Below are 24996 nucleotides of genomic sequence, written 5' to 3' on the forward strand. Positions count from 1 at the left end.
CTAAGCCTATTTCCTCTTCTGTAAAACAAAGGTCCAAACATCTTCAGCCTGCACAGGCTGCTGTGGGGCCCTGAAGGGGGTCCCAACCTTGTATCTCAATGTGGAGACTCAGGAGGCCCTGAATCTTTGCCTCCTGGCTGGGTGGCCCCAAGCATGTAAATCTTTGTCTCCACCTCAGGAAGTCACTGTGTGAATAAAATGAACATCAGATCTTGGCACAGAGCTTGGTACATATTTGGTGCTCACTACATGAGTTTTTTCCTTTCAATTTTTATGCAGTAAGTATAACATTTAGTGAATACTTACTCTGTGCCAGGCCCTTTATAAGTAGCCACATTTATTGATTCCTTGAACTCATAATAGTGGTTTTCAAAGTATGGCCCCGGACGGTGAGATCAGCATCATCTGGAAACTTGTTAGAAACGCAGAATCTTAGCACTGCCCCTGCTCCAGATTAGAAACTCTGGTGGGGGGAGGAGCACCCAGTAGCCTGTTTTTTTAAGAAGCCCTCTAGGAGACTGATGCAGCTGGAGTTTGAGACTCAGAACTGACTCAGAACAGCTTTGGGGGACTGGCACTATCATTGTGCCCATTGTACAGAAAGGGAAACAGAGGCTCAGAGAGGTTGCCCTGCTCCAGGCTGCATGGCTGCGCAGAAACAGGATTGGAATCCAAGCCACCAGTGTCTGTTCTCTGAGCTCTAGACTCTGGGCAGGGGATCAGGTCATTTAAGGACTATGGCCCCAGAAAACGGACAGATGGGCCCCTCCCCATCATGGCAGGATCAGGAGACCCCCACCCACTCCCAGGGCCCTCATAGGTACAGCTGCAGCCATTTCCAACCCTTTATTGAGGCTCTGTCAGCCCCAAATAAATATAATACATTAAACCCAGAGCTGAAGGAATCGTGCAACCCAGGAGGCGCCCCTCCCACAACCCCAGCCGGGCAAAATAAGTTAGTGGGGGGCCTGCCAAAGGCCAGGCCAGCTCCCTGGTCTAAAGTGCATCTCAGTTCTGTGGTCCCCACATCTGCATGGTCCCTGGTTGGGCCGCTGGGAGTGCCGGGCGTTCACACCGTGCCAGCAGTGGCCGCCAAGGCTGTGTGTGTTTTGTGTCCATTGGAGAGGAGGGCTGTGTGGCCAGGCGTCCTCAGGAAAAGCTGTCATCAGGCCGGGGCTGGGCGTCGTAGGGAGAGTCTGAGACTGTGATGCCTTGATGGAGCTTCTCCAGGGAGAATTTCATCTGGAGGGAGGGCAGAGGTAGGCAGGGTGAGGGATGAGTTCATGCCCCCGACCCCCACCAGGGTCACTGGCTGGAAGAGCAGAGTCACACTACATGGACCCAGTTTAATCTCTCAGGGGCAGCAGAGGAAGAGACTCCATGCATACTTGTGATGCAGATGGCCTGGGTTCAAATCCCAACTCTCCCAGCTCTGGTGCTCATTGGGTAACCCTGGGCAAATCACTTAACCCCCTGGGGCCCCGTTCCCTCATCTGAAATAGGGACCAGTAACATCTGCTTTGTAGGATAATTTCAAGGATCTGATGACTACCAAGTTTCTGAACTTTTTTTTTTTTTTGTGATAGAGGCTCACTCTCTCGCCCTATACAGTGCTATGGTGTCATATCTCACAGCACACTCAAATTCCTGGATTCACACAATCCTCCTGCTTCAGCCTCCCAAATAGCAGGGACTATAGGCACCTGCCACAACTCCTGGCTAGTTTTTCCATTTTTAGTAGAGATGGGGTCTTGCTGTTGCTCAAACTGGTCTCGAACTCCTGAGCTCAGCCAATCCACCTGCCTCAGCCTCTCAGAGTGCTAGGATTACAGGTGGGAGCTACCGGCTCAGTCTCCAAGTTTCTAAACTTCTTGTACTCCAGGATACCTATCTATAAAAATGGGGATAACAAGAACATCTTCCTCAAAGGTTGGCCATGAGAATAAAGCAGTTAATCGTGCTTAGTGCTCAGAACAGCCAGCTCCAGGTAAACAAGTGCTCAATTACACCTGCTACCAGCATAATTTGTGAAGTCAACTTGGTACCCTTGGCAAGTTGAGAGAGAGGAAAACAATCAGGATGGGGAGCCCTGCCCCTTAATTCCTGCCTCCATAGTCCTCTGCAGCGTAAGCATCTCTCTTTGGACATGGTTTCAGGGTGCAGTGAGGCCTCTAAGTAGGGGCCTCATATTATTGAAGGGCTGACCAGACCCAATCTCCACTGTCCCTGCAACTGTGGCTCTGATGATCTCAGAAACGGACTGATGCCAGGCTGTCCCCAGCTTTCCATCTTCCTCCTCACCTTAGGCACCCACTCCAGTGCCAGATACTTGCCTTGACCCACCATAGCCACTGGCCTGAGGTCATCACCATGTGGTAAAGTCATGTTTAGTGAGCACCTACTGTGTGCTGGGTGCTAACTCTCAGACCAGCAAACACACGAAGAGCTTACTATGTGCCTAGTACTAGCTGAATGTTAACGCAAATAATCATCACGATAGTCCTTGAGGTACTGCTAGTTAGCATCCTGGAGACAGAGGAGGCAGCCAGGTTCCATGTGGTCTAGTCACTTGCAGAAGGTCATACCAGAATTTGAACCCGGTTGTCTGAATAGATGGTGCCCCTGAACTACATGGGATGTCTGGGTCAAACCCCTTTTGGAGATGAGACCCCCAAATCCTCTGGAGAACATCTTCCCTCAGATCGTGTGTCCCTTATGTGAATAAAATGAGCCCCAAAGCCGGCGCCAGGTAAACAAAACTCAGAGCTGAGAGAATCGTGCACCCCAGGAGGTGCCCCCCAAGCCCCTAGCCAGGCAGTATAAGTTAGTGGGGGGCCTGCTAAAGGCCAGGCCAGCTCCTTGGTTCTGTGGTCCAGGGACTAAGTCTGGCCTTCCTGGGTCACTGTGACTGGTTCAGGGGTGGGCACGCCACCTCAGCAGCCAGTAAGAACAAGCTGTTCCCTGTGGCTGTCAGCCTGGAGCTGCAGGTGCCACCGTGTCATCCTGGGAGAAAGGATGCCCCCCAAAATATAGACAGCCTTGGAGATGAGCGGCATTGAGATGGCACAAGGGACTGATTTTTGCTACTCTTGAGCAGCCAGGTCCAGCCACGCCTGAAGTGAGACACCACTGGGCCTTTGTCCAACATAAGAGCTGATAAACTTTCTTCCAACCTACTGATTCCCCCTGCGACCCTGTGAGATGGGAACTCTGCATGGCTTCCTCATTTTACAGAGGAGGAAACTGAAGCCCAGAGAGGGGCAGGTGTCCACCAAAGCTTGGCACTGGAATGCCGACGCCTCCTACCTCATCCAGGAGCTCCACGGAAGCCCGCAGGATCTGTCTCCACTTGTGCACCTCGACGCTGTGGAACTGCTTTTGCAGGGCCAGGATCTCGGCCCACTCTGTGGCCGTCTGGGGGAACTTGCTGTGGGATGCAGGGCCTGAGTGGGGCCTTGGCCTCCCCCGACCTGCCCAAGCCCCCAAGCCCATCAGCCCACCCACTCACCCCTTGGCCAGGGCCAGACTGTGCCAGGACTCGAAGGTATGGGCTGTCCTCTCCAGGGACCAGAGGCGGTAGAAGAGGAGGACGTTGAGGGCGATGAGGACGATGAGGCTGAAGACAGGGGTCAAGGGTCAGAGGGATCCAGATGCTCCCGCAAGTTGGGCACTGAGCTCCGGACTCGTCCTCCCACCACAGAACTACACCTTTAAAGGAGCACCATGACTACCCTGCTTCCCGCAGGAGGAAACTGAGGTTCAGAGAGGGTGACAGACATGCCTAGAGTTGTGTAGTCCATTAAGCAGAAAGTCAGGGTTCAAATGCAGGCCCTGAAGCCCACACCCCGGACCATCATGCCAGACCACCTCCCTCATAGAACAGGGTGGCACGGGGTAGGGAGGAGAGGCTGCAGCAGGGGTGGGATGCAGGGCGGGGAGAGCAGGTGGAGGACGCAGGATCCTACCTCACACAAATCCTGCGGCAGCATGAGGGGAGACAAAGAGATGAGACCTCCCAGCTGGCCCCGCTGCCCCACCCCTGCTCCCGCAGCATGCCACACGGCCTCTGCCTGACTAGTGCTGGGCAGCTGAGGCTTTGTGTGACCTCCCAGCGTCTGCTGGAAGCCTGGGATCTCATTTCCATTTCCTCCAACTTTCCTGTCTCCCTGTACTGGCAGGCCCACAAGCACGTGGGTCCCCACCTGAGCCCTTCTCACACTTGCCTGACTCTGCCTGACTGTCCTTCCTGGGAGGAAGCCACTGCTGGCCTGCTAGGGCTTCCCTATCCCGGCCTGTGCCCGCTGCCTGTGTCACACTATCCTGGTACCAGTTACTGCTCTGGTGTCAGGTCATGGTCTCATCCCGGAACTGCTGGTTACTGCAGTGACCTGTGTCACCCAGCTTAGGGGTGGGCACAGAAAACATGTGTATATAAATGACCTTACTTCTTTTGTACACCTCTCCCCGTGAGGAATCCCACATCCTTTGGGTACCTGCTTCCCCAGGAAGCCCTGTCTGCCTCTGGGGTGAGGCCAGGCCCTCCCCCCTGCCCTCATCTAGTCCCGGGCCTCTGCCATGTTGGCAGGGAAGGCGTCTCCACGACAAACTGAGCATCCCCACTGTGTAGGGAGCTTGCCCCTACACCAAACCCAAACCTCACCTCATCCCGCCCTTGCTGTGAAATCAACCTGTGTGCCCACGTAAGCAGAGAGACCCAGAGAGGCCAAGCACTTGCCCAAAGTCACACAGCCAGGATGCAGATCCAGACCTGTCTGATGCCCAAACCTGGTCCCTCTCCCGAGTCTTACTCACACAATGCTAATGAGCACCAGGGCACTAGGGATGCCTGCCCCGGGGCCCTGGTCTGTAGCCGGCTCTGAGAAGCGGGAGCTGAGGGAGCCTGTAGGAGAGGAGTGTAGGTCAGATAGCCATCACAGGTCACCCTGTCATGAGCCCTCAGCTCCTCCGTCCACCCTGACCAGGCCCTGATGGAACGCACCCGAGGTGTGCATGCCAGCCCGTGCGCAGGGGTCGGGGTCTGGGTGCTGGGGCCCGTCACCATGACCCCTCCAGCTCAGGGGCCGCTTCCGCCTCCGCAGGCCTGACAGCAGCCCTCGGGCATCCTTCCCACTTTCCTCCAGGGACAGCTTCTCCGCCTTGGCAATCTCTCGCTCTGTGGTAGGAAGAATGGGCTCCAGACGTCTGCACTGAGCCAGGCCACCACCCCAGCCCGCCCTGGCCGGCCTTCCACGCCCTACCCAGGTGGTGGAAATAATCCTCGATGCCACTCCAGGAGTTCTTCTCGATGAGTGACTTCACCAGGCTCCACGGCTGCTTTCGGTAGCGGATCTCAGAGGACACCCTGGGGTCGGGAGAGCAGGGGAAAGGGGCAGGGTCTCATTCCAGTCCTGGCAGCCCCACCCCCAGGCGGGTTCCTTCCTTCCTCTGATTCAGAGATGGCTCTCTGTCAGAACACAGATCACAGGCATGTTCCCACCCCCATAGCTTCCCTGCAGCCTCCACTCACCCCACACACTGGCCAGCTCAGCTCTGGGCTCCTTCTCCTTCCATGTCCACTCCCTGCAGGCCCACCCTGCCTGAGCACTGCCCACTCCCACACCAGCGTCTCAGCCTGCTTCCCTGGGGATCCGGCATCCCAACTCCACACGGGTCTCTAAGTCCCAAAGCTGGGTCCCAAAGCTGGGTCTCTAAGACACAGCTCAGCCCAACATGTCCCAAACTGGACTCCCACTCTTCCTAAGCCTAATCCTCTGGGTCAGAAGCAGCTCAGTCCTTCTAGTGCAGTGGTTCTCAACCTTCCTAATTCTGCGATGTATTTTCATTGTTACAAAGGGTCGCAACCCACAGGTTGAGAACCACTGTTCTAGTGGCTCAGGCCAAACACCTTGGGGTGGCCTTGAGCCATCTTTCCTTCCCACTCACATCCAATCTGTCAGTAAAATCCCTCCACAGTCTAAACTCTTCTCCCCCTTCACTGTTCCCACTTGGGCCTGGCCTTCATCCCTTCGCATCTGGACATCCTGGCAGCCTCCTCCCTGGTCTTCCCTGCCCCCACAGTCTGGGACCAGAGGAGCCTGGTGCACCAGCTGTACCTCCCTCCAGGTAACAGCAAAGTCCTCAGCTTGAGTCCCAAAGCCATGTGTGCTCTGGTTCACCTCTGTGATCTCACCGCCCACTCTTCCCACACTTACTCCACACACCTGCCTCAGGGCCTTTGTACTGGACGAGCCAAAGAAATTCCTCTCACTTTCCTCAGATGCTTGGTGAAAACTTCCTTTCTCAGAGGGCCCTTCCCTGATCAGCATTTTGAGTGTTAGACTCCCCACTGTCTCCCAGCTCTGCAGTCTAATGTGCTTCTCTCTGTAGCTCTCATCACCAGGGAACGTTCTGCTATTGATTTGGGGGTGGGCAGGTGGGGCAGGAATCCTGGGACCACTGGCGTGTCAGGCGGAGGGCCCCGACCGCTGCTCACCGGAGCCGGGCCTTGTTCCGAGCCAGGCCCAGGATGCAGTAGCGGTGGGCAGTGTAGAAGTAGTCCTGGTAGGGGATGCCCTGCGTCAGCACCTCTGAGTCTACCACACACCCGCCCGCCTGTGGGCCGCGCCGGAACAGCGTCTGTGGAGACAGTGGGGAGGTCATGAGGGCCACCCCCCCAGGCCAGGTTGCCTGCCTGGCCGCCCACCTGGCTCACCTGTGTCTCCACCACAGAGGCGCTTTTGGGGCCCAGTGGGTTGCTGATGGGAATGGTGTAGGTCAGCACTCGACGCTGGTGGCACTTGTTGTCCCCACTCCAGGGGCTCAAGGTCACGTCTAGGGGAGAGAGAGAACCAAAATGAGGAGACTACTCTCCAGTCCCGGGCTCATAGGCTGAGAGTTTTGATTGTTTGGGGACTCATCCCAGACCTCCCCACCTCATTGTCAACCCTCCCTTTCTTCCAGGAGCCTTGAACTTCAGATGCTGGTCAAGCTGATACATGGGACCCTTTTCAAGACATTTCTCACCCCACTAGGGCCATCTCATCCATTCCTGCAGCCTCAGTTTCCCCCTCTGTACCAGTCCTGCCAGCCCCCTGAGCATTAGAACTGCAACATTCTGCACACCTTCCCCTAGAAGTGCCCTGGACCCCTCACACCCACTGGGCTCCATGCTGGCCTCAGCATCTCTCCAAACCTGCTACTCCTCTCAGGTCTCCATCTCAGGGCTGGCCCCTGTGCCCTCAGGCTCCCACTGGGGCCCTGAACATGCCCATCCCTGGTCTGTCGGCTCTACCAAATGGTCACCAGATCTCCTGAACATGGGTCCTGTTCAGCCAATATCCTGCCTGCCCCTGAGCCCCTGGCCTCGGTCTCTATACCTGGTCCAGGGATATCTTATTAAATTTAAGCCTGGCCCTAACCCTATCCGCCTAGAACATTCTATGGCTCCCCAGTGACTCCCCCCAAGACAGAGTCTGAACTCCTCAGCTTGATGTGCCAGTCCCTCTGGGATACAAGCATAATTTGGGGGGACTCATATCCCCCCAACACAAGGCATATGCTTGCTGATTCTCTAGGGGGTTCCCCATGGTTCATTTTCATTAACACAGAACCAAGAAACAAAGAGAAAACTACCACTTGACTAGCCCCTCCTCTACCTGAATCTCTTTAATCACCTCCCAAGGTCTTCAGCTACTCCCTCCTAGAGCCTGGAGCACGCCAACCCTTCCGCCTCACCTTGGTGCTGTGGCTTCCCCTTCTCCATACCTGGCTGCAGTAGTCCAGCCCCAAGGGGTTTCTCTTAGTGTCTGCTTCCAGCCCCAGGAGCTATGCTGGCCCCCTGGGTTCCTCTCCCCTGGCCATTCCCTCTTCCTGGCAGGCATCCCTGACACGCCTCAGATCACAGATACCCTCTGACAGCCACAGCCCCACCCTTAACTCACACCACACCTGCACTGTGCGGTGTTCATTTGTGTATTTACTTCCTGTCATTCTCACTAGATTCTCAGCACCGAGGACAGGAGATCATCTATCCTGGCCTCTCATGGGCCTACACAGGCCTGACAAAGTGGATCCTAAATGTGTGACCATGAACTTGTATTTATTTAGTCCTTGCCATACACTATTGCTCTGGGTACTTGTCTACTATTAACTCATTTGGTTCTCATGAGAACCAGTAAGACAGGCAGTTATCATACCCCCATTACACTATGTACAGAAGAAGAAACCGAGGCTCAGATCCCTGAGTAGAACCACTTCTGGTGTCACAGATGCTGCTTTTATTCACACCACCCTGCCACACCACTTGATAGTGCCTCACTCCTCCCCTGGGCCTGGGTACCCGTGGTGTCTCGTTGGTCCACCCCCTAACCTGTGAACTTGCATTGCTGCAGGAAGCTTTGTAGGAAGGGCGAGTCTGAGAAGAGCATTTGCTGGAGCCGCTCAGCACCCACGTGGAAGACAGAGTTGATGAGGAGACGGCCAGAGAGATCGGGAAGCAGGGCAGCCAGGTCAGCTGGGAAAGAGAAGGACCAAAGATGACTGCAGCCTCCCTCCTTCTGGGGAGCACTCTCCCCATGCCCAGCCTCTGTGGGATGAATGGGCAGACCCATCTTCCTTCGCCAGAGTGGACGCGGACACAGAGCCCTCCTCAGACCCTTCTGCCATTTGGGTGGGTTGAGGGTAGGCTTGTTCTCCAGACCTGGCCAGTCAGAGCCACCAGATAGGTGGAGAACAACCTAGGCCTAGCAGATTGAAATCACAGTCATTACAGGGCTGGGCATGTGCCCCTAGGCACATCAGCCTGTGGCTCTTAGCCATGCTGATTGGTTCAGGTGTATGAGCTGTGAGATCAAGCCAGGTCAATCAGTCACAGTGATTGGTCCAGGAGGTAACCAATCAGCCAGTGATTGGTTCAGGGGCAGACTTTTTCTACAAATTGGACCAATCAGAGGCAGCCCTAGGGTGTTGCTATAGTCTCTGGGACAAACTTCTCTCATTTCTAAGCTTGTCTGGGACAGGGCTGAGGGTCTTCTCTGCCCCCCCAACAGCAGAGACTACCTGAGATCAGCTGGCAGAAAGAAAATATAATAATAAGAGAATTTACAATAGCTAACAGTCACTGGCCTAAGAGCTTTACATGTATTAACTCATGTAATTCTCATAAAAACAATCCTGTGAAGTGTGTATCATTCTTGCTACCCCATTTTTCAGATGAGGAAAACAAGCGCAGAGAAGTAAAATAATTTGCCCACTCTTACGTGGCTAGAGTCTGAGCCCTGCCAACCTGCTTCAGAATCTGTGCTCTTACACATCCTGCCATACTGTCCTCAGTGCAGAGCCAAACCCAGAAAAATTTCTAACAACACCGCCGGAATGTTACACCGGCCTACCCGCTGGATTCTTTAGTCCTGTGAGCTAATAAATCTCCTCTTGCTTAAATTAAGCTAGAGCGCAGTTTGCCATATATAACTGAGGCCTGCCTCACCTTCCTCCCCGGTAGATGAAGAGGAGTTACTTGTGTCTGTCAACAGCTCCTCACTCGGCAGCAGGTCCAAGGGGCCCAGGGTGGTAGGCCCATCAGGTGGGGTGGGCTCTGTGCTCAGCGGTTCCGCCACAGGGGTCACCGTCTGGCTGGAGGAGGCATCTGGCTGGCTGTCTGTCTGTTCCTCCTTGTCTTCCTCTGCCTGTAAGAGGAAGGCTCAGTCAGCCTTGCCTGCCTCCATCCCAGCCTGCACTGGTATCCATGCTGGCCACAAGGATTCCAGAGCCCAGCCAGATCTTGGTTAGGAAACCAATGCTGGGGAGGTAGTGTGTGTGCCCAGGCGCACAGCTGAGCTGGGAGGGCCTAGGGCCGCCGAGACAAGGACTCTTCTCAGCCCCTACCAGGCTGTCCCAGAAGCCTAGGCTATAAGCCCTCTTGCCTGACCTGTCCATCTGTGTGTCTCGTCTGTCCACCCTCACCCTTCCACCTGTCTGTCCCTTCTTTTGCCTGTCTCTCCTTCCCACCTGTACCTATTTTTTTTCCGTGCCCACCTTTCCATCTCTGTCCCACCCCTCCATCCATCACCACCTGTACCCCTCAGTCCATTCCTTCAATGTGTCAGGCTGTAGCTCTCCCCCAACCCCCTCCTCACCCCATGGTCAGCATCGCTGCTGCCTCGGGAGAGATTGGGAGTGATACGGCCACGTCGAGAACCCACGGGGCTTGGCTCCTGGCTGTGGTCAGCTGCCCCCGAGGGGGTGATGTCGCTCAGGGCAATCACATCACCCACCTCCTTGGGGGTCCTGCAGGGGAAAGGAAGGAAGTGGGACTGCTGTATCCTTGGGACCTCACACCTGGCCCCCGGATCTTCCAGACTTTCTACACCCACCCAGCACTCCAGAAGCAGCAGATGCTCTGAACACAGCTCTACCTGCTCTTCCCCGACCCTGGGACCACCCCCAACCTCCAACTCACCCCAGACCGTTCAGCTGCAAGGGGCAGACATAGTCTTCATCCTCGCTGGTGAGGCCCAGCTCCGAGCCATAGCACTGATGCACCAGGTGCCAGAGCTCACGGGGACTCAGTGTCTGGGCAGGCAGGACCAGGAGTTGGCCTCCACCTCCCCACAGCCAGAGCCCACCGACCTGGTTCCCCACCAGCCTCAGCCTCGGTAGTTCCCCTGGTTTCCACAAGGGGGAAGACACGCCCTCCCACTCAAGATGGTTCCCAATGCAGGGCGCCAGCCTTGTGCTCACATCTCCCAGTACCCACAAGACTCTGGCCAATTAATGTTCCTATTTTTACAGAGAATACAGAGGCCCATGGAGGGAAAGTCATGTGCTTGTGGCCATACAAGTGACTAGAGGCAACTCAGGGATTCAATCGCAGCCAGGCTCCAGAGCTGTCCAGCTACCCCATGCTGTCCTGTCCCCTCCCTGGTCACGTTCCCAGGTGTCCTCGGGGAGCCTTGGGCTTGCAGCCACCCGTGGCACGAGTGGCTGGACAATGGTTGAGGATGAAATTTATTTTTTGAGACAGAGTCTCACTAGGTCACCCTCGGCAGAGTGCCATGGCGTCACAGCTCACAGCAACCTCAAACTCTTGGGCTTAAGCGATTCTCTTGCCTCGGCCTCCCAAGTAGCTGGGACTACAGGCACCTGCCACAACGCCTGGCTATTTTTTGTTGCAGTTGTCATTGTTGTTTAGCTGGACCAGGCTGGGTTCGAACCCTCCAACCTCGGTGTACGGGGCTGGTGCCGTAACCACTGTGCTATGGGCACCGATCAGAGGATGAAATCAGAAACAGCCGCAGCAGCTGGCACTGAGTTGTTACTGGGTGCCAGGCATTCTTCTAACCCCTTCATGTCTGTGAGTGTCCAGAACAGTTCTGCAAAGTTGGTGCTAATACTACCTTAAGACAATGCTGCTAAGGGGTGCACAGTAACTTGCCCAAGGCTGTCCAGCTAGGCAGTGGCAGTGCTGAGGTATGACCCCAGGGAGCTGGTCTGGGCACTCTGGAGCCAACCACTGAGGCTACTCTGCCTCATAAGAAGTGACATGGTGGGGCCCAACTCTGGGTCCCATGCAGTAGGGATGGTCCCCAATTTGACAGATGGGGTCCGTTTAATGACTTGCCCCAGGTCACTCAGTGATGGGGCTGGAATCCCAGGGCCTGAGTTTTGGGCCCTCCTCTGCCCTTACTCTCCTATAAGCTTTTGACTCCATGCTGTCCCTCTCTCAGGCTTATGAAGGGACCCTCCAGCACTCTTGCTATGGCTAAGGATGAGCTGGTGGGAGGGGGAAATAAGAGCCCCTGAGAGGGCAGGGTATGCGTGCAGCTTAGCTGGACGCCTGAGTCTGGGTTCTCTGAGGTGCCAGGGACCAGCAGCAGCAGGCACAGTACTATAACTACCCAACATCTGCCCGCCCGCCCACCCTCCCTGCCAGCAGAGCCCTTATTTTATCTGGGGTAAAAATCTTCCCCAGCCCCAGGCATAAATTATGGCTGGTTTACACCTATTAATTTTTCTGCTGCCAGAGCCTCTGCTCCATGATCAGGCATAGGGACCTGCGGCTACCCCTGGGGGGCCTATGGAGATGGGGTGGAGCCGAACCAGGGGTGCCCCCAGCTCCCCGAGTTCTGGGCTCTAGGGTCCCCCAATGCACCCCCAGCCCCCACCCAGGCCTCATCCAGGCCCACCTTTTCAAGTAGCGCATTCTGCCAAAGGCGGAAGATAAGGAGGAAGCAGCGGTCTCGAGCCCCGAAGGAAGTGAAGAAATGCTGTCAGGCAGAGAGAGACAGGGTTGGGGGTGGGGGGAGGTATGAGGGAGCAGGGGACAGACAAGGATGGTGTTAGGGGGCGTCCCTCCTTATCCACACTCTCTCCAATTGTCCCAATGAAACCATCCATTCATCTCTTCATTTGTCCCACAAGACGCATGTCCCGTCCCAGCCCCATGCAGGGTCACTGCAAAGAGGTGGCCCCAGCCCTGTCCCCAGAGCTCCTTAGAGTCCAGGGTTGGGTGACAGACGCATCTCCAAAGAGTTGGCTCAGAGCGGTCGGCTGGGATGGGAGAGCACAGGACATGTTCCTGTCCTTCTTTGTGGTGAGGGGGAGACAGCTGGTCTGCTTTGGGCCGACAAAGCACAAAGGGAAGTCTGCTGGAAAGTGTCCCCCACCCTGCTGCTGGTCTGAGACAGCCCAGGACCCAGTGGAGTGCAGAGTCAGGGGAGACTTAGCAGGGGCAGGGTGGTTGAGGTGCCGGCTCCGGGGGAGGGAAGGATTTTAGTACCACTGCGGCCAGAGCAGCTGTATGAGAGGCAGGTCGCAGGGACTGAGATGGAAAGCTGGTGTAGGGATCTACTCAGAGGGAGCCAGGGCCACAGCAAAAGCTCAGGGTGCAGGCTCTGCAGGGAGGGGTTTGCTGAGATTGGAGACCATGTGGTCCCGTCATCGGGTCTTCCTCCGTCTCACCTTCTCATTCTCCGTACAGATCTGGATGGCATTGGGGATTAGCTTAGCTGTCTTTTCCTTCTTCAGACATGTCACTTCCTTCAGCTGGATGGAAATCTGAGAACGAAAGGAGGGTCAGAAGAGGCCTGGGCCCTGCCCGCCCCAGGCCCTCCTCGCCTGCCGTAGGCTCACTGTTGTCTCCCAGCGGAAGATGTTGCTGTAGAAGCAGATCCAGTTCTCGGAGAGATAGAGGCGGCCCTGAAGGAGGATCTCCCGCTGCAGGGCGCAGGAGTAATCTGAGAGTGGCCAAGAAGAGACAGGAAGACACCCGAGTCACAGGGCTGCACTGGCAGCCACAGGCCAGTGAGGGGTCAATAAGGCAGAGCCGGGAGTTCAGGCCAGGGGTCCAGGACTCACCTACGATGAGGCGTTCAGCTTCGGGGAGCTTACTAAACAGTTTCCGGAAGTCCTCATTGCGCTGTTTGTATGTGGGGCTCAGCATCTGGGGGGATGTGGGAGGTGAGAACCTGGACAAGGGTTCACGCTCCCAGAGTTCTACCCTGGAAAGCCTGGGAACTTCCTGAGTCTCCTCGGCCCCTGACGGGCTCTCAGAGTTTTCCCGATCGGGCCCACTTTTGGCTTCTGTGATACTACAGTAACCATAACAACAAGCTGCTGTTTACTGATTTCCTGTATCAGCCGAAGCTTGTGCCAAGTACCTCCCAGCATCACCGATTTATGGGTCTTCCTTTTAGCCTCATAAGGCAGGGCTGTGTCTACAGAAGATAGTGAAAGGCCCAGAGAAGTTGAGTGATTCAGCCAAGGTCACACAGCACAGCAGCACAGCCTGTGACCCTAGGTCTGCTAATCTCAGCCCTCACTCCTGGACTGTTGCAGCCTGGGACTCCCAGCTCCTCCTGCCCACCCCTCAAGCAAGCCCCCTTGCGGCAGACACTTACGCTGTACCAGCTCTGCATTTTCTGTAAGAGAAAGAAGAGCCGTCAGAATGAGCCCCCTGGAGAGCCCCTTCCTCCCCCTCCTTCCTGCCTGTGCTTGCACCGACCTTGCTATTTCGGATGAAATTCCGGCTGCCCAGACTCTGGGTGCTGGGGGTCCCGGGCACCCCACCCTTCTCTGAGGAGCTGTCTGACCCCTTCTCCACCATGGTGCCTGGTTCTGGCTCAGGGGGAGGCCGGCTGGGGGGCAAGAGCTGCAGCCGCTTTCGGAGAGACGGGGAGCTGCTTGGAGTGCTCCGGCCAGAGTGGGGAGTGGTGCTGGGGGCAGGAAGAGGAAGAAGAGGATTATGGGGGTGGGGGGAGGCTGGGGTGTGGGACGGGCCTATTTTTGGAGACCCACCTATCAGCTCATTGATCCACGCCCCCCCACCTATGCATCCATCCCTCCCACCACGTGTGCACCCCCAGCCCAGCCATCCTGCTCCCTAGCAGTGCGACTCAGGCAGGTTTCCATGTCTCTGTGCCTCGGTTACTTCAGCCGTAATCCAGGAATGACTAATAATGTCCTCATCTCGTTGTTTTAAGACTTAAACAAATTAGTACACACGAAGTACTTCTATCAGAGCCTGGCTCAGGCAAGCTCTCAGTAACACCTGCAATTTTTTATTTACTTATTCATTCTCTCATACAACAAATATTAAGAGGAGCTTTTTATTTTTATTTTTATTTTTTGAGATAAGAGTCTCACTTTCATGCCTCGGTAGAGTGCCATGGTGTCATAGCTCACAGCAACTTCAAACTTTTGGGCTCAAACAATTCTCTTGCCTCAGCCTCTGGAGTAGCTGGGATCGCTCAAGCGATCCACCCACCTCAGCCTCCCAAAGTGCTGGGATTCTGGGCGTGAGCCACAGTGCCTGGCAACAAATATTTACCGAATGGTGACTTTCCACCCAGTTGTTCGAGCTTAAAGCCTAAACATCTCTCGATTTTTTTCTTTTCCTCACTTCTCATTTCTAATCTGTCAGCAAGTCCCACAAGATCCTCATCATCTAAAACCTACTTCCATTATTTCTATTATACCCACTTATCCCTGCCCCAACCCTTCTAGCCTGGACAACCGGGCATCTTCCTCCCTGGTTTCCTGCTGTATCCCTGCTCCGGAGGTCTGGTCCCCACCCACAGCCAGATGGAGCCTGAGAACACCTGAGTCAGGTCTGGGCCCTCCTGGCTCAAAGCCTTGCCCCAGCTGCACCTTACTCCAGGTAACAGCAAAGTCCTCAGCTTGGGGCCCATGCCCAGGTGACTTGACTCTGTCACCTCCCTGATCTCATGCCCTTCACCCTCCCTGTCCTTCCATTCTGGCCACTCCAGCCTCCTGTTCCTGAAGCTCCCCAGGTTCATTCTTGAGATTCCTCCACCTGGTCAGTCCTTCCACAGCCCCAGCATTGCCAGCGCAAGTGTCCCTGATCTGGGTCCCTTACTGCTATCTGTGCTCACCTCACTCATTTACTTTGTTTACTGCCTGCCCAGACTGAACTTCAGGACGCCTTGGCTGCCACTGTGTCCCCAAAACCCAAAACTGTACATGGCACATAGCGAATGCTCAGTAAAGATCGGTGGCTACACGGAGAATCTGTGGGCTGGCTGGAGCTGGCAGGCAGAGACTCATAGGTGGCTCCAGCCCATGGCAAATTAACCTCCTGGTGGGGAGGCAGACACTAAACAAACAGAACGCTCAGAATTTGACTGTACAAACACAAACCGTCACACCGGCTGTAGGGTAAGTACCGGGAACTTTAAAGGGCCTTTCATTGTTGACTTCTTATCAGGCACTATGTCAACCTCTCGGTATGATTAATTCCACTACTCCTCCAACAGTCCTGTGCACTGAATACTACTATTGGTCCTGCTTTATTGAGGAGGAAACAGGCTCAGAGTGACAAGCCAGTCACTGAAGGTACACATCTAGTTTATTTTAGGGTGAGATTCCAACTTGAGGGCCTCCAACTATTTCAGGATGGAGGTGGGATTCCACCCACCACTGGGAGAAACTCAGACTCATCTCTCTTTCCTCCAAGCTTTAGTTCTGTCCACCAGGGATGTACAATCTGCCGGCTGTACCCTGATTTATGGACCTGTTTTTTTTTTTGGTAATCAGCTTTTGTTAGTGTTTGTGTATTTCCTGTGTGGCCCCAGATGACTCTTATTCTTCCAATAGGCAGCAGACAAAGAAAAAAGGTTGGTACATCATTTCTCTTCTTTGCCTAGTAAATCTTATGCATCTTTCAAAACTCTTGCTCACACATGTCTTCCCTTCCGCAGGTCCCCACAACCTCCCGGGCAGCTCTTCCCAGCCCTGACTACTCTGTCTTATGGCAGGTCCATCTCCTCACAGATCTGTAAGTTCCCTGATGGCAAACCTTGGGGTGGTCTTGGTCACTGCTCTGTCCCCAGGACAGGGCGCAGGGTAGGTATTCATGTAATACTTATGAAATGAATTTGTAGAATAAAACAGATTAAGTAAATTAAATAGCTGCTGGCAGGGGACGTTGCCATTCCCCCTGCCCATCCTGTCCTCCTCCTCCTTGGCCTCCTGCTCTGTCTCTGCCCCCATACTCTGTTCTCTACACACAGCCAGAGGGAGCCTGGGAACACCAGTCAGGTCAGGGGCCAGCCCACACCTCCCTCTAGTAAAAGCCCAGGGCTGGTCCCTCTCCTCTCTCATCAGCCCTGCTCTGGCTCTGGCCTTGGCTGTCCCCTCTGCCCAAAATGCTCTTCCTACTAGATGTCCAAGGGGCATCCTTGCCTCCTTCATCTCCACTCATCTCAAAGTTACCTTCCCTACCTCCTTGTTAAACATCACCCCCACTGCTCTCCCGACCCTTCTTGTACATTTCCCCTTGGTTCTTATCCTTCTTCCCCACAGGATGTTAGTGTCCTCACCACCTAGGATGGAGCCTGGCACACAGGGTGCTGGCTGCTGGGTAGTGAGCACACGATCGGCCCTCCTCCCAGGCTCCTTACAGAACTGGGATTCCACAGGGTGTGTGACTTGGGTTCCTCCAGGGCAGGACCTTGGGGTAAAGGCCTGCACTCCAAGGGGTTTCTGGTCAAGTGCGACCACTTCCTCTCTGTGTGACCTTGGACCAATGTCTGACCTTCCTTTGCCTCTGTTCCCCACTTGCACATAATGGGAATAATAAAAGTGCCCGCCCCTCAGGGTCACTTGGAGGATACAATGAGGTAAGATACATAAAGCCCAGTACACACTGTGGCCTATGGTGTTTCCTCTCCCATGGAGAATGGCCGACAAAAGCAGAGTATACAGCCCTGCCACATGCCAGGGTGCCACTCTGCTGGCCCTGATAGATACCTCACAAGCATCTGAGCCCCCACGACTGACTCCAAACTCTAGTCATTCACTCTCTAAACATCTTCCGCCTGGCACTGGGGACACAGAAGTGAGAAAAATAGATAACGATTCCCTGCCTGCAGGGCCCTGATGCTCAAGCTGGGGAGCACAGACAACCAGAAAGAAAACACAGAAACGACAGTGACCTCCACCACTGGCCAGTGCCGTGAATCGCTGCTCTGAGCATGGTGCCCAGACCAGCAGCCCCTGTAGCACGTGGATGGTGTTGAAATGACCCACTCTTGACCTCCTGAACCAGAAACTGGGGTGGGCGTCCAAGAGATTCTGATGCACGTTCAAATTTGAGGACCACAGAGATCAAGTAAGGGATGATGGGGAGCAGAGGCAGTTTCTTTAGTGAGAGTCAGCAGAGGCCTCGCTGAGCAAGGCTCCCTGGAGCTGAGCCCCGAGGACAAAGAAGAGATCTGGCAAAGAATGCAAAAGACCGTTCTAGGGAACATCAAGTTCGGGGATAGGACTGAGCTTGGCAGGTCTGCAGCCTGGCAGGGCTGGGGGCGCTGAGGAGGGCACAGGCCCAGGCCACGGCCTGTGGTCAGGAGTCTGGTGAGCAGGGAAGGAGTCTCTCTGAGTAGGGAGACCACACCCTCCCCTAATTATCTTCTCCTGCCCCTCAAACCTACTCTCCTGCAGCCATAGGTATAGGGATGAGGCCTGGGGGCAGGAAGTCTGAGGCCTACACCCCAGTTCTTGCTCCTGGGCTGAACAAAGAGGAAGTATTCAAGGGTGGGACGGGGCAGCTGCAGGCAGAGTGAAGGGAGGAGCGAGAAGTGGCTGGAGCACCGTTATGCACGGGAGGCTAGGAAGTGATGAAGTTTCTGCCACTGCAGACACCTGACCTCCAGCTTCCTGGTCCCTACCAGGCCTAGAAGTGTCTCTGTTCAGAGAGTTAGGTGCATACATAGGTGTGCATAAAGGCTGAATCGATGAGGGTTACACACAGCCATAGGGGTTGGTAAACTGAATTTCCCTGCAATTGCAAGAAGTCTGTCTCTTTCCTTTCTCTCTTTGTCTCTCCCCCCCTCCTCTCTCCCTTTGTTTCTCTCTTTCTCTCGCACACACAGAAAAGCAGTAGCATCCCAGGCATGTTATAGTCAGACAGCCACAAAAACTCCCAGAATAATCACACACACGGACACACAACTGGAGCATTGCAAAAATACTATGGTCACCTGGCAAAATCCCATCAAAATCACACACACACACACACACGTGCATAAACACATACACAGAGCTGCAGAGGGTCAGAGGGTCACAGAAATACACAACAAACCACAGAAAGTCCCAGTAAATGACACAGCCGCAAGACAGTCTCAGGGAAGGGCTGGAGGCAAGTAACATTCACAGACAGCCACACAGTGAGTGAACAGTCACACAGGACCCCAGCTGACCCATACACAGCCCTAGGTAAATTCAGTCATACTGTCAGCCAACACATCCTGGCTGGGTGACCCTCTGCCCTCGTGGTGGTCACCATCTGGCAGGGAAGGCCAAGCAAAGGCCAGCTGTAAACTGGCAAGTGACAGAAGTTGCTGCTGTTGCTATGGCAGAGAACCCTGACACTCAAATAGCCACGCCACACTGAGGAATAATGCTGAGGGTGTCGACCTCCAAGGCACAGTGACCAGGTATTGAAATAATACACCGGACAGGCCTTACAAACTGTAGGAGGGGATAATGTCAAGTTATTCTTATTGCCTTCAGAATACAGTCAACGGGACACCCACGGTCCCAGGCCCACAGAGAGCCACAAGGGGTCTCTGTCACTCTCTTCACATGCAAACAAAGCCACAGGTCTCAGCTCCACACAGAGAGGCCTGGGCACATACAAAAATGTCATATATACACAGGAACAGTCACACAAAGATGGCATCAGACAGGCATATGCAGACACACAGAGCCCCAGACATACACACAAACACACTCTGCAGTCACAACTGGACGTACACTGGCAACTTACAGGGACACCTGGAGCCACAGATGGAATGAATTTAAATCACACACGCACACACAAACAGGCAGGGAGTTCACGGATGCTACACACACTCCAAAGTCACAACCAGACACACGTGGGTAATTTACCTTTGCACGGATGGAACAGGAGGCACACACATACGATCAGGGGCCCCCACACGCTACACAGCCACAGTCAGACATAGGTACCTCAGAGTAACGCGCGGAGTCTCATATGGAATTAACAGGAAATTCCACAGGCAAACATCACCACGGAGAAGCAGAGCTGCCGCGCACTAGGAGCCCCGACTCACGTACACACGTGCCCAACACACAGCTTACTATCAGAAGCTCACTCGCAATGCGGCCCAGACGAAAAGATGGTCTGCTCTGCACAACGCCCCGAGGGTCCCAGGCACGCGGTCACCCGGCCGCTCAGGGAGCCCCCACTGCCCAGCAGATCCGCGACCGACGAGCACGGTGGGAGGGGTCCCGGCGGGAGGGGCTGTTCCGGGCCTGCCCAGGCCCCGAGGCCTGCTGGAGCCGGTCCCCAGGCGCCTTCCATACCGGGCTCCTAGATCGGGTCAGCCTCGCGCCCACCCCTGGCCTCCCAGGCGGGGGCGAGCTAGGCCTGCCCTCCCCGCAGGCCCCCTCCCGGCCAGGCGAGCCCCCGTACCCCAGCCCAGCCCCGCAGCCCCGGGCACTGGGTGGGCAGTGACGACCCAGACCTTGGGCCCTGCTGGCCCTGTGCGCCCCACCTCCAGCCCGCCCACCTCGGCCAGGCCCCAAGCGCACCAGGGCCCCAGACCTGCGTTCCAGCAGCCGCCCCGAGCCTGCTGAGGCCCCCTCCTTCCCACGGCCTCCCGGGTCCCCGACCCCCGGCCGCCGGTCCTTACTCGAACATGGATGCGGCGCGGCGGGTGAGCCCAGCCACAGGCCAGGGCAGGGCCCGGCTGAGCGGGGCTGGGCAGAGCTGGGCGTCCTCTCAGGGCACCGGCCTGGCTTCGCTCGGCCGCCGCCCCCACCCGACCCAGCCGCCCGCACAAAAGGCCGGAGCCGCCAGAGGCCGCCGCGGCGTCAGCGACACCCCCTTCCTGCCCCCGCCCCGTTGCGTCACGGCGCCGCCCCCCGCAGGGGAGGGAAGGACGCGGAGGGTCCGCCGGGGCCTAGAAGTGGGGAGCGAGGCTGGGGACAGCTGGGCGCGCAGAGAGCGGGACGCGGGAATAGGAGGGCGCGCGCGAGGGGGACAGAGCTAGAGAGACTTTAGTAAAACTAAGCGCCGTGACGGTCACTGCTGGCACAGGGGGGAGCCTTCTCCACTAGTACCCAGAAAAGGGTCCTCAGCTCAGATTGTGCCCCTGCTCTGGAGCGTCCGGCCTCCTAGGGAGGAAGGAACCTGAGCGGTGGCGCGGAGCCGGGGAGGTGGGGAGGGCAAGAGAGGCTGGGAAGCAGGGGTGGGGGTGCTGACTCTGGCGGGTAGGTCTCCCCCTGCTTTTACCCCCTCTGCAGTGCTGAGCCAGTGTTCTTGGCCGCAGGAGGTTCTCTCTCACCCCACACCCCCGTGCCTCCGTCTCCGGGAACTTCACATCAGCCAGCCAAGTCAGAGTCCAGCCGCCCCCTTAACTGTGCTGTGGCCTTACGCAAGGGCCCCCAGTCCTGAGAGCCGAAGGAACCCAGAAACCTGGCAGGCAGGCCCCAGCGTTGGCCGCTGTCCTGCTCGGACCCCAGAGCTTGCTGCCCACCTCTGCAAGCTCTGTCAAATGGCCCAAGAAGGCAGAAATGTTAGTCCCACCTCACAGGCCCTGGGCCAGGGCTCTCCAGTGTAGGCTGTCCCTTCCTCTCTGAAAAACTCCCTTCCCGTCCCCCCACATAAAGAACCCTACCTGACTTCTCCATTTTGGCTGGTGGCGGGCCCAAAACTTCAGAGTCGTCTTTGTCACTTCTCTTTCCTTTACACCCACCTCCAATCTGTCCCAGACTCTGTCAGCTACACCTAGGAAATCTCTCCAGAATCTATATACTCTTCTCGCCCTTTGCTGCCCACTCCCTGGCCTGGCCTCCATCCCCTCCCACCTGACATCCAGGGGAGCAGCCTCCTCCCTGGTCTCCTCTGGTTCTCCCTCAACCCCCACGGTCTGCTCCCCACTGGCAGCCCGGGGAGCCTGGGAACACCACAGTCAAGTCAGGGCCTTCCTGGTTCAGAGCCCTGCCCTGGCCCCACCTTGCCCCTTACCCTTGGGGCCCACAGCCCAAGTGATCGGCCCCTGTCACTTCTCTGAGTTGACCTCCTCTTCACCACCTTGCTCTCTCTCACCATCTGGCCATCCAGCCTAAGGGCCATTGCACTAGCTGCTCCCTCCCCAAAGAAAAGTCTTTTCTGAGGCAGCCTCAGGGGTCAGAGGGGTCTCCCTCCACTACCTTCTTCTGTTCATCTGCTCTCTTTATATTTCTCTTTGTTTCTTCTTTTGAAATACTTTTACATTGTTGATTAGGGAATATTTATTTCAAACAGGAAAAACAAATATAATGATCACCTATGTCCCAGCCACCATGTGTAATAGATGTGGACATTTTGCTTGAGATTCCCTCCCCTCTTTTTTTAAAGAAATGAACTATTATAGTTACAGCCAAAGGCCCAGCTCTCCACCCCTCCTTTCTCTGCCCAGGCTCCTCAGGGCACTCGCTGGCCTGAAGTCTGTGTGTGTCCTTCCTGTGCAGTATTCTATCCTTTTTCTATATCAGGGTGCATCTATCAACAATAGACCCTATTATTCAGTGTCTTTTAAAAAAGATACACAATTGGACTCCTACTGTACTATTTTGCAACTTGTTTTCCTCATCATAGTTTCTGAGATTTCTCCGTATCCATATATAGAACTCTATTTCATAAACCAAGTCTCATCGGATGTCCTTTCTTTTTTTGAGACAGTGTCTCACTATGTCACCCTGGGTAGAGTGCTATGGCCTCATTGTAGCTCACAGCAACCTCAAATTTTTGGTTTCAAGCCATCCTCCTGTCTCAGCCTTCCAAGTAAGTGGGAGTACAGGTGCCCACCACCACACCCGGCTAGTTTTCTATTTTTAGTAAAGATGGGATCTTGCCTTTGCTCAGGCTGGTCTCGAACTCCGGAGCTTAAGCAATCCTCCCACCTCAGCCTCCCAGAGTGCTAGTAATACAGGCGTGAGCTTATCAGATGTCCATTGTTGGAAGAAAGCACTGCAGATATTTCTATTCTGGGCCAGTGTAGTTCTCTTTTCCCCTTGTGACCTTGGACCTCCAAGTTCCTATCTCCTTTGGCTAGAGGTAGTGTTTCTTTGCAGAAGTTTTGTTTAAACTTTTTTTTCTTTTTGCCTGTGAGCTATGCCAGGAAATGCCTTTTACATCGGCCCCCAGTGCACACTTAGAAAATATATATCATGCCACAGAAGTTGCAGGAAACCACACTTAACCTCACTGTCGCTTGTATGTGGTGTTATGTTCAGTTCTATTTTGTTCTGGTTTGCATCAAAAGTGCTGATTGCAAGTCACTGCATTGATTTCACAGTCCTTAAGTGTTTGAAAAACACTGGGAGTATCCACTTTCTCTCTTCCTAGGCAGCCCTCAGCCAGGCTTAGAGTTGGTTGTGCCAGAGCCCACTCCCAGTTGCCTGTTTTTGTTTGTAGATCTATTTCATGACTGCAAGTCAGGCCCCTATGGGGCTAAAGCCATGTCCTAACTGACCTGTGACCCTCTACCTGAACTGTGATCGCCACAAGGAACCCACCCTGGGCATGAGTCCCTACACAAAGAGACCCTCTTTGTCATCCCGATGCCTGGGTCTGACCTGCCCTGGGACAGATTCTCCAGGTCTGGTGTCCTCAGCCGCTGCAAGTGCCCAGGGATCGGAGTGCAGGGGGGTGACTCCCCATCACTGGATGGTGTTATGTGAATTTGGGGCACCTCCAGGAGCCTCCAAGGCTCAGGTCCCTGGCTCCGTGCCCCATCACCCTGTGGCTGCTGCCTGCACTGCTCAGCTGGAGGGGCAGACAAGCCCTGGGCATTGCCCTGGGACAGTGCAGGTGCCCTAGGCAGCAGGGGCAGGAACTCATCCATGGGTGGGGGACCGTCTGGGACAGCTGCCAGTGGCGTGGTCTCTGGGGGAGATAAAAGAGAAGTGAAAGGGAGAGCCCCTGTCCAAGCCCCTTCCCCTGTAGCTCCACTAAGAGAGACGAGTTGTGGGTAAGAACATGGCTTGGGGACCAGAGAGGTCTGAGTGGGAGTCCCACCTCTGCCAACATCCTCCTCTCATGAACCTCAGCCTCAGTTCCTCTTCTGAAAACTAGAGATCTTGATATGACACCCAATAGTGCTTGCCCCTCAGCATTCAGTAAGGCCACGTCCTGAGTATTCTATACACCCCACACGCCTTCCACGCACAAGGTCAGGAGGGAGCCAGGCCTGAGTGGGCACCAGAGGCCTGGGCCTGGGTAACGGCTGGAGAGAGGCAGAATCAGGACATCCCTGCCCTGTTTGCACAGCAATCGCCCCTCCCAAGACAAACACAAGGAGGTGGCCACAGTGGCCTCCTGGGCCTGGGAGGAAGCCAGACAGTTACTGTGGCTATAGCTGTGATGTTGGAGGCTGCCTGGGTCCAGGGGGAGGGGGGATAGGGGAAGGGATGCCAACCAGAGCCTTTCTGTCCCCACAGCAGACACAGCAATGGCTTCTTTGCCCCAGCTGCCTGGGGAATAGGGAAGGAAGACCTAGGGGGACCCAGAGAGAGTATTGCTGGGCCTGAGAAAGACGCTGACCCTTCCAGGCTAGGCCTGGACCTTCTAAAGCACCCAAATACCCCCATAGACCTACCTTATGGGTTCCTCTTCCTCTGTCCTCACCGGGTTCTGACTTGCAAGGTAAGGGCAGTGGACCAGGCCTTTTCTTTCTCCTGGGAGTCCTGGCGGGGCCAGAAAGTCATGACCTTGCCAGCTGGACTAGCATGTCCAGCTGGAGTCAGGTTACCCTCTGGCCAGCTATTCCTGGGAGAAAGGACAGAGTAGGGGTGAGGTGGGGGTGCCCATACCAAGGAGGTGGCTGAAGAAGACCACCTTCCCTTCTCCTTCCCTTCAGGACTTCCCACTGGAGAATAGGGCTGCCCTACAGCTCTAGTGGCCCATCTCCCACGTCAGTCTGCTGCCAGCCACAACGTAGCTCCTGTCCCCCAGCTTCCCTAGAACTGTTCCTCTAATGTCAGGGATCACCCGCAGGTGGCCAAAGCCAACCCATTTTTGTCATCTTCCTGCACTGTTCTCAGAAGTGCTGAACCTGGGAGGTGCCTCTTCCTCTGGGCAGCGCTCTCGGTGACTCCCCTCCCCACTCACTGACAGCTCCATCACACCTGCCCACAACTCCTTCTCCTCTCCCTGGCTTGTTAAAGTTGATGTTCCTCATGGCTTAGGTCTGGGTATTTTTACTTTTTAATTTTTATTATGTAATAATTGACACCTAGCAAAGGATGTCTCTATGATAGGTGTGGGTTATGATGCATAATAGGGAGCCCTCTTGCTCCCCCAACCCAACTGGAGAACCAGCACATCCCCTGTGACTGTCTTAGGCCCTGCCCCCTTCTCCACCTTTGCCATCCTTCCGGAAGACTCCATCGCCCTTCATTTGACAAGTACCCTGTTTCCCGTGCTCCCAAAGATGCGCTAGGTCTTATTTTCAGGGGACGTCTTATCTTTCC

The 24996-nt window shown here is 55.3% G+C and overlaps 1 protein-coding gene across 3 annotated transcripts; it reads right to left on the reverse strand.

Moving 5' to 3' along the window:
- Positions 1-833: 833 nt before the first annotated feature.
- On the reverse strand, positions 834-24381 carry GRAMD1A (GRAM domain containing 1A). 3 transcript variants are annotated; one of them, XM_053605783.1, is made up of 20 exons: positions 24123-24381; positions 23101-23410; positions 14000-14210; positions 13896-13916; positions 13354-13438; positions 13129-13232; positions 12958-13053; positions 12183-12263; positions 10457-10569; positions 10134-10284; positions 9485-9683; positions 8381-8512; positions 6713-6831; positions 6494-6636; positions 5259-5362; positions 5000-5173; positions 4813-4900; positions 3509-3616; positions 3307-3427; positions 834-1242 (listed from the first exon to the last, which is right to left on the reverse strand). In XM_053605783.1, the coding sequence occupies exons 2-20, from the start codon at positions 23367-23369 to the stop codon at positions 1150-1152; spliced, it is 2412 nt and encodes an 803-aa protein (XP_053461758.1). In that variant the 5' UTR covers positions 23370-23410; positions 24123-24381; the 3' UTR covers positions 834-1149. The 3 variants fall into 3 exon arrangements, with proteins under 3 accessions (XP_053461758.1, XP_053461757.1, XP_053461759.1); XM_053605782.1 differs by having other exon boundaries at positions 8369-8512; positions 24123-24361; XM_053605784.1 differs by lacking the exons at positions 23101-23410; positions 24123-24381 and adding an exon at positions 20172-20355 and having other exon boundaries at positions 8369-8512.
- Between the last annotated feature and the right edge of the window lie 615 nt (positions 24382-24996).

Source organism: Nycticebus coucang, chromosome 10 (genome assembly GCF_027406575.1).
Source record: "Nycticebus coucang isolate mNycCou1 chromosome 10, mNycCou1.pri, whole genome shotgun sequence".
Lineage (NCBI taxonomy): Eukaryota > Metazoa > Chordata > Mammalia > Primates > Lorisidae > Nycticebus > Nycticebus coucang.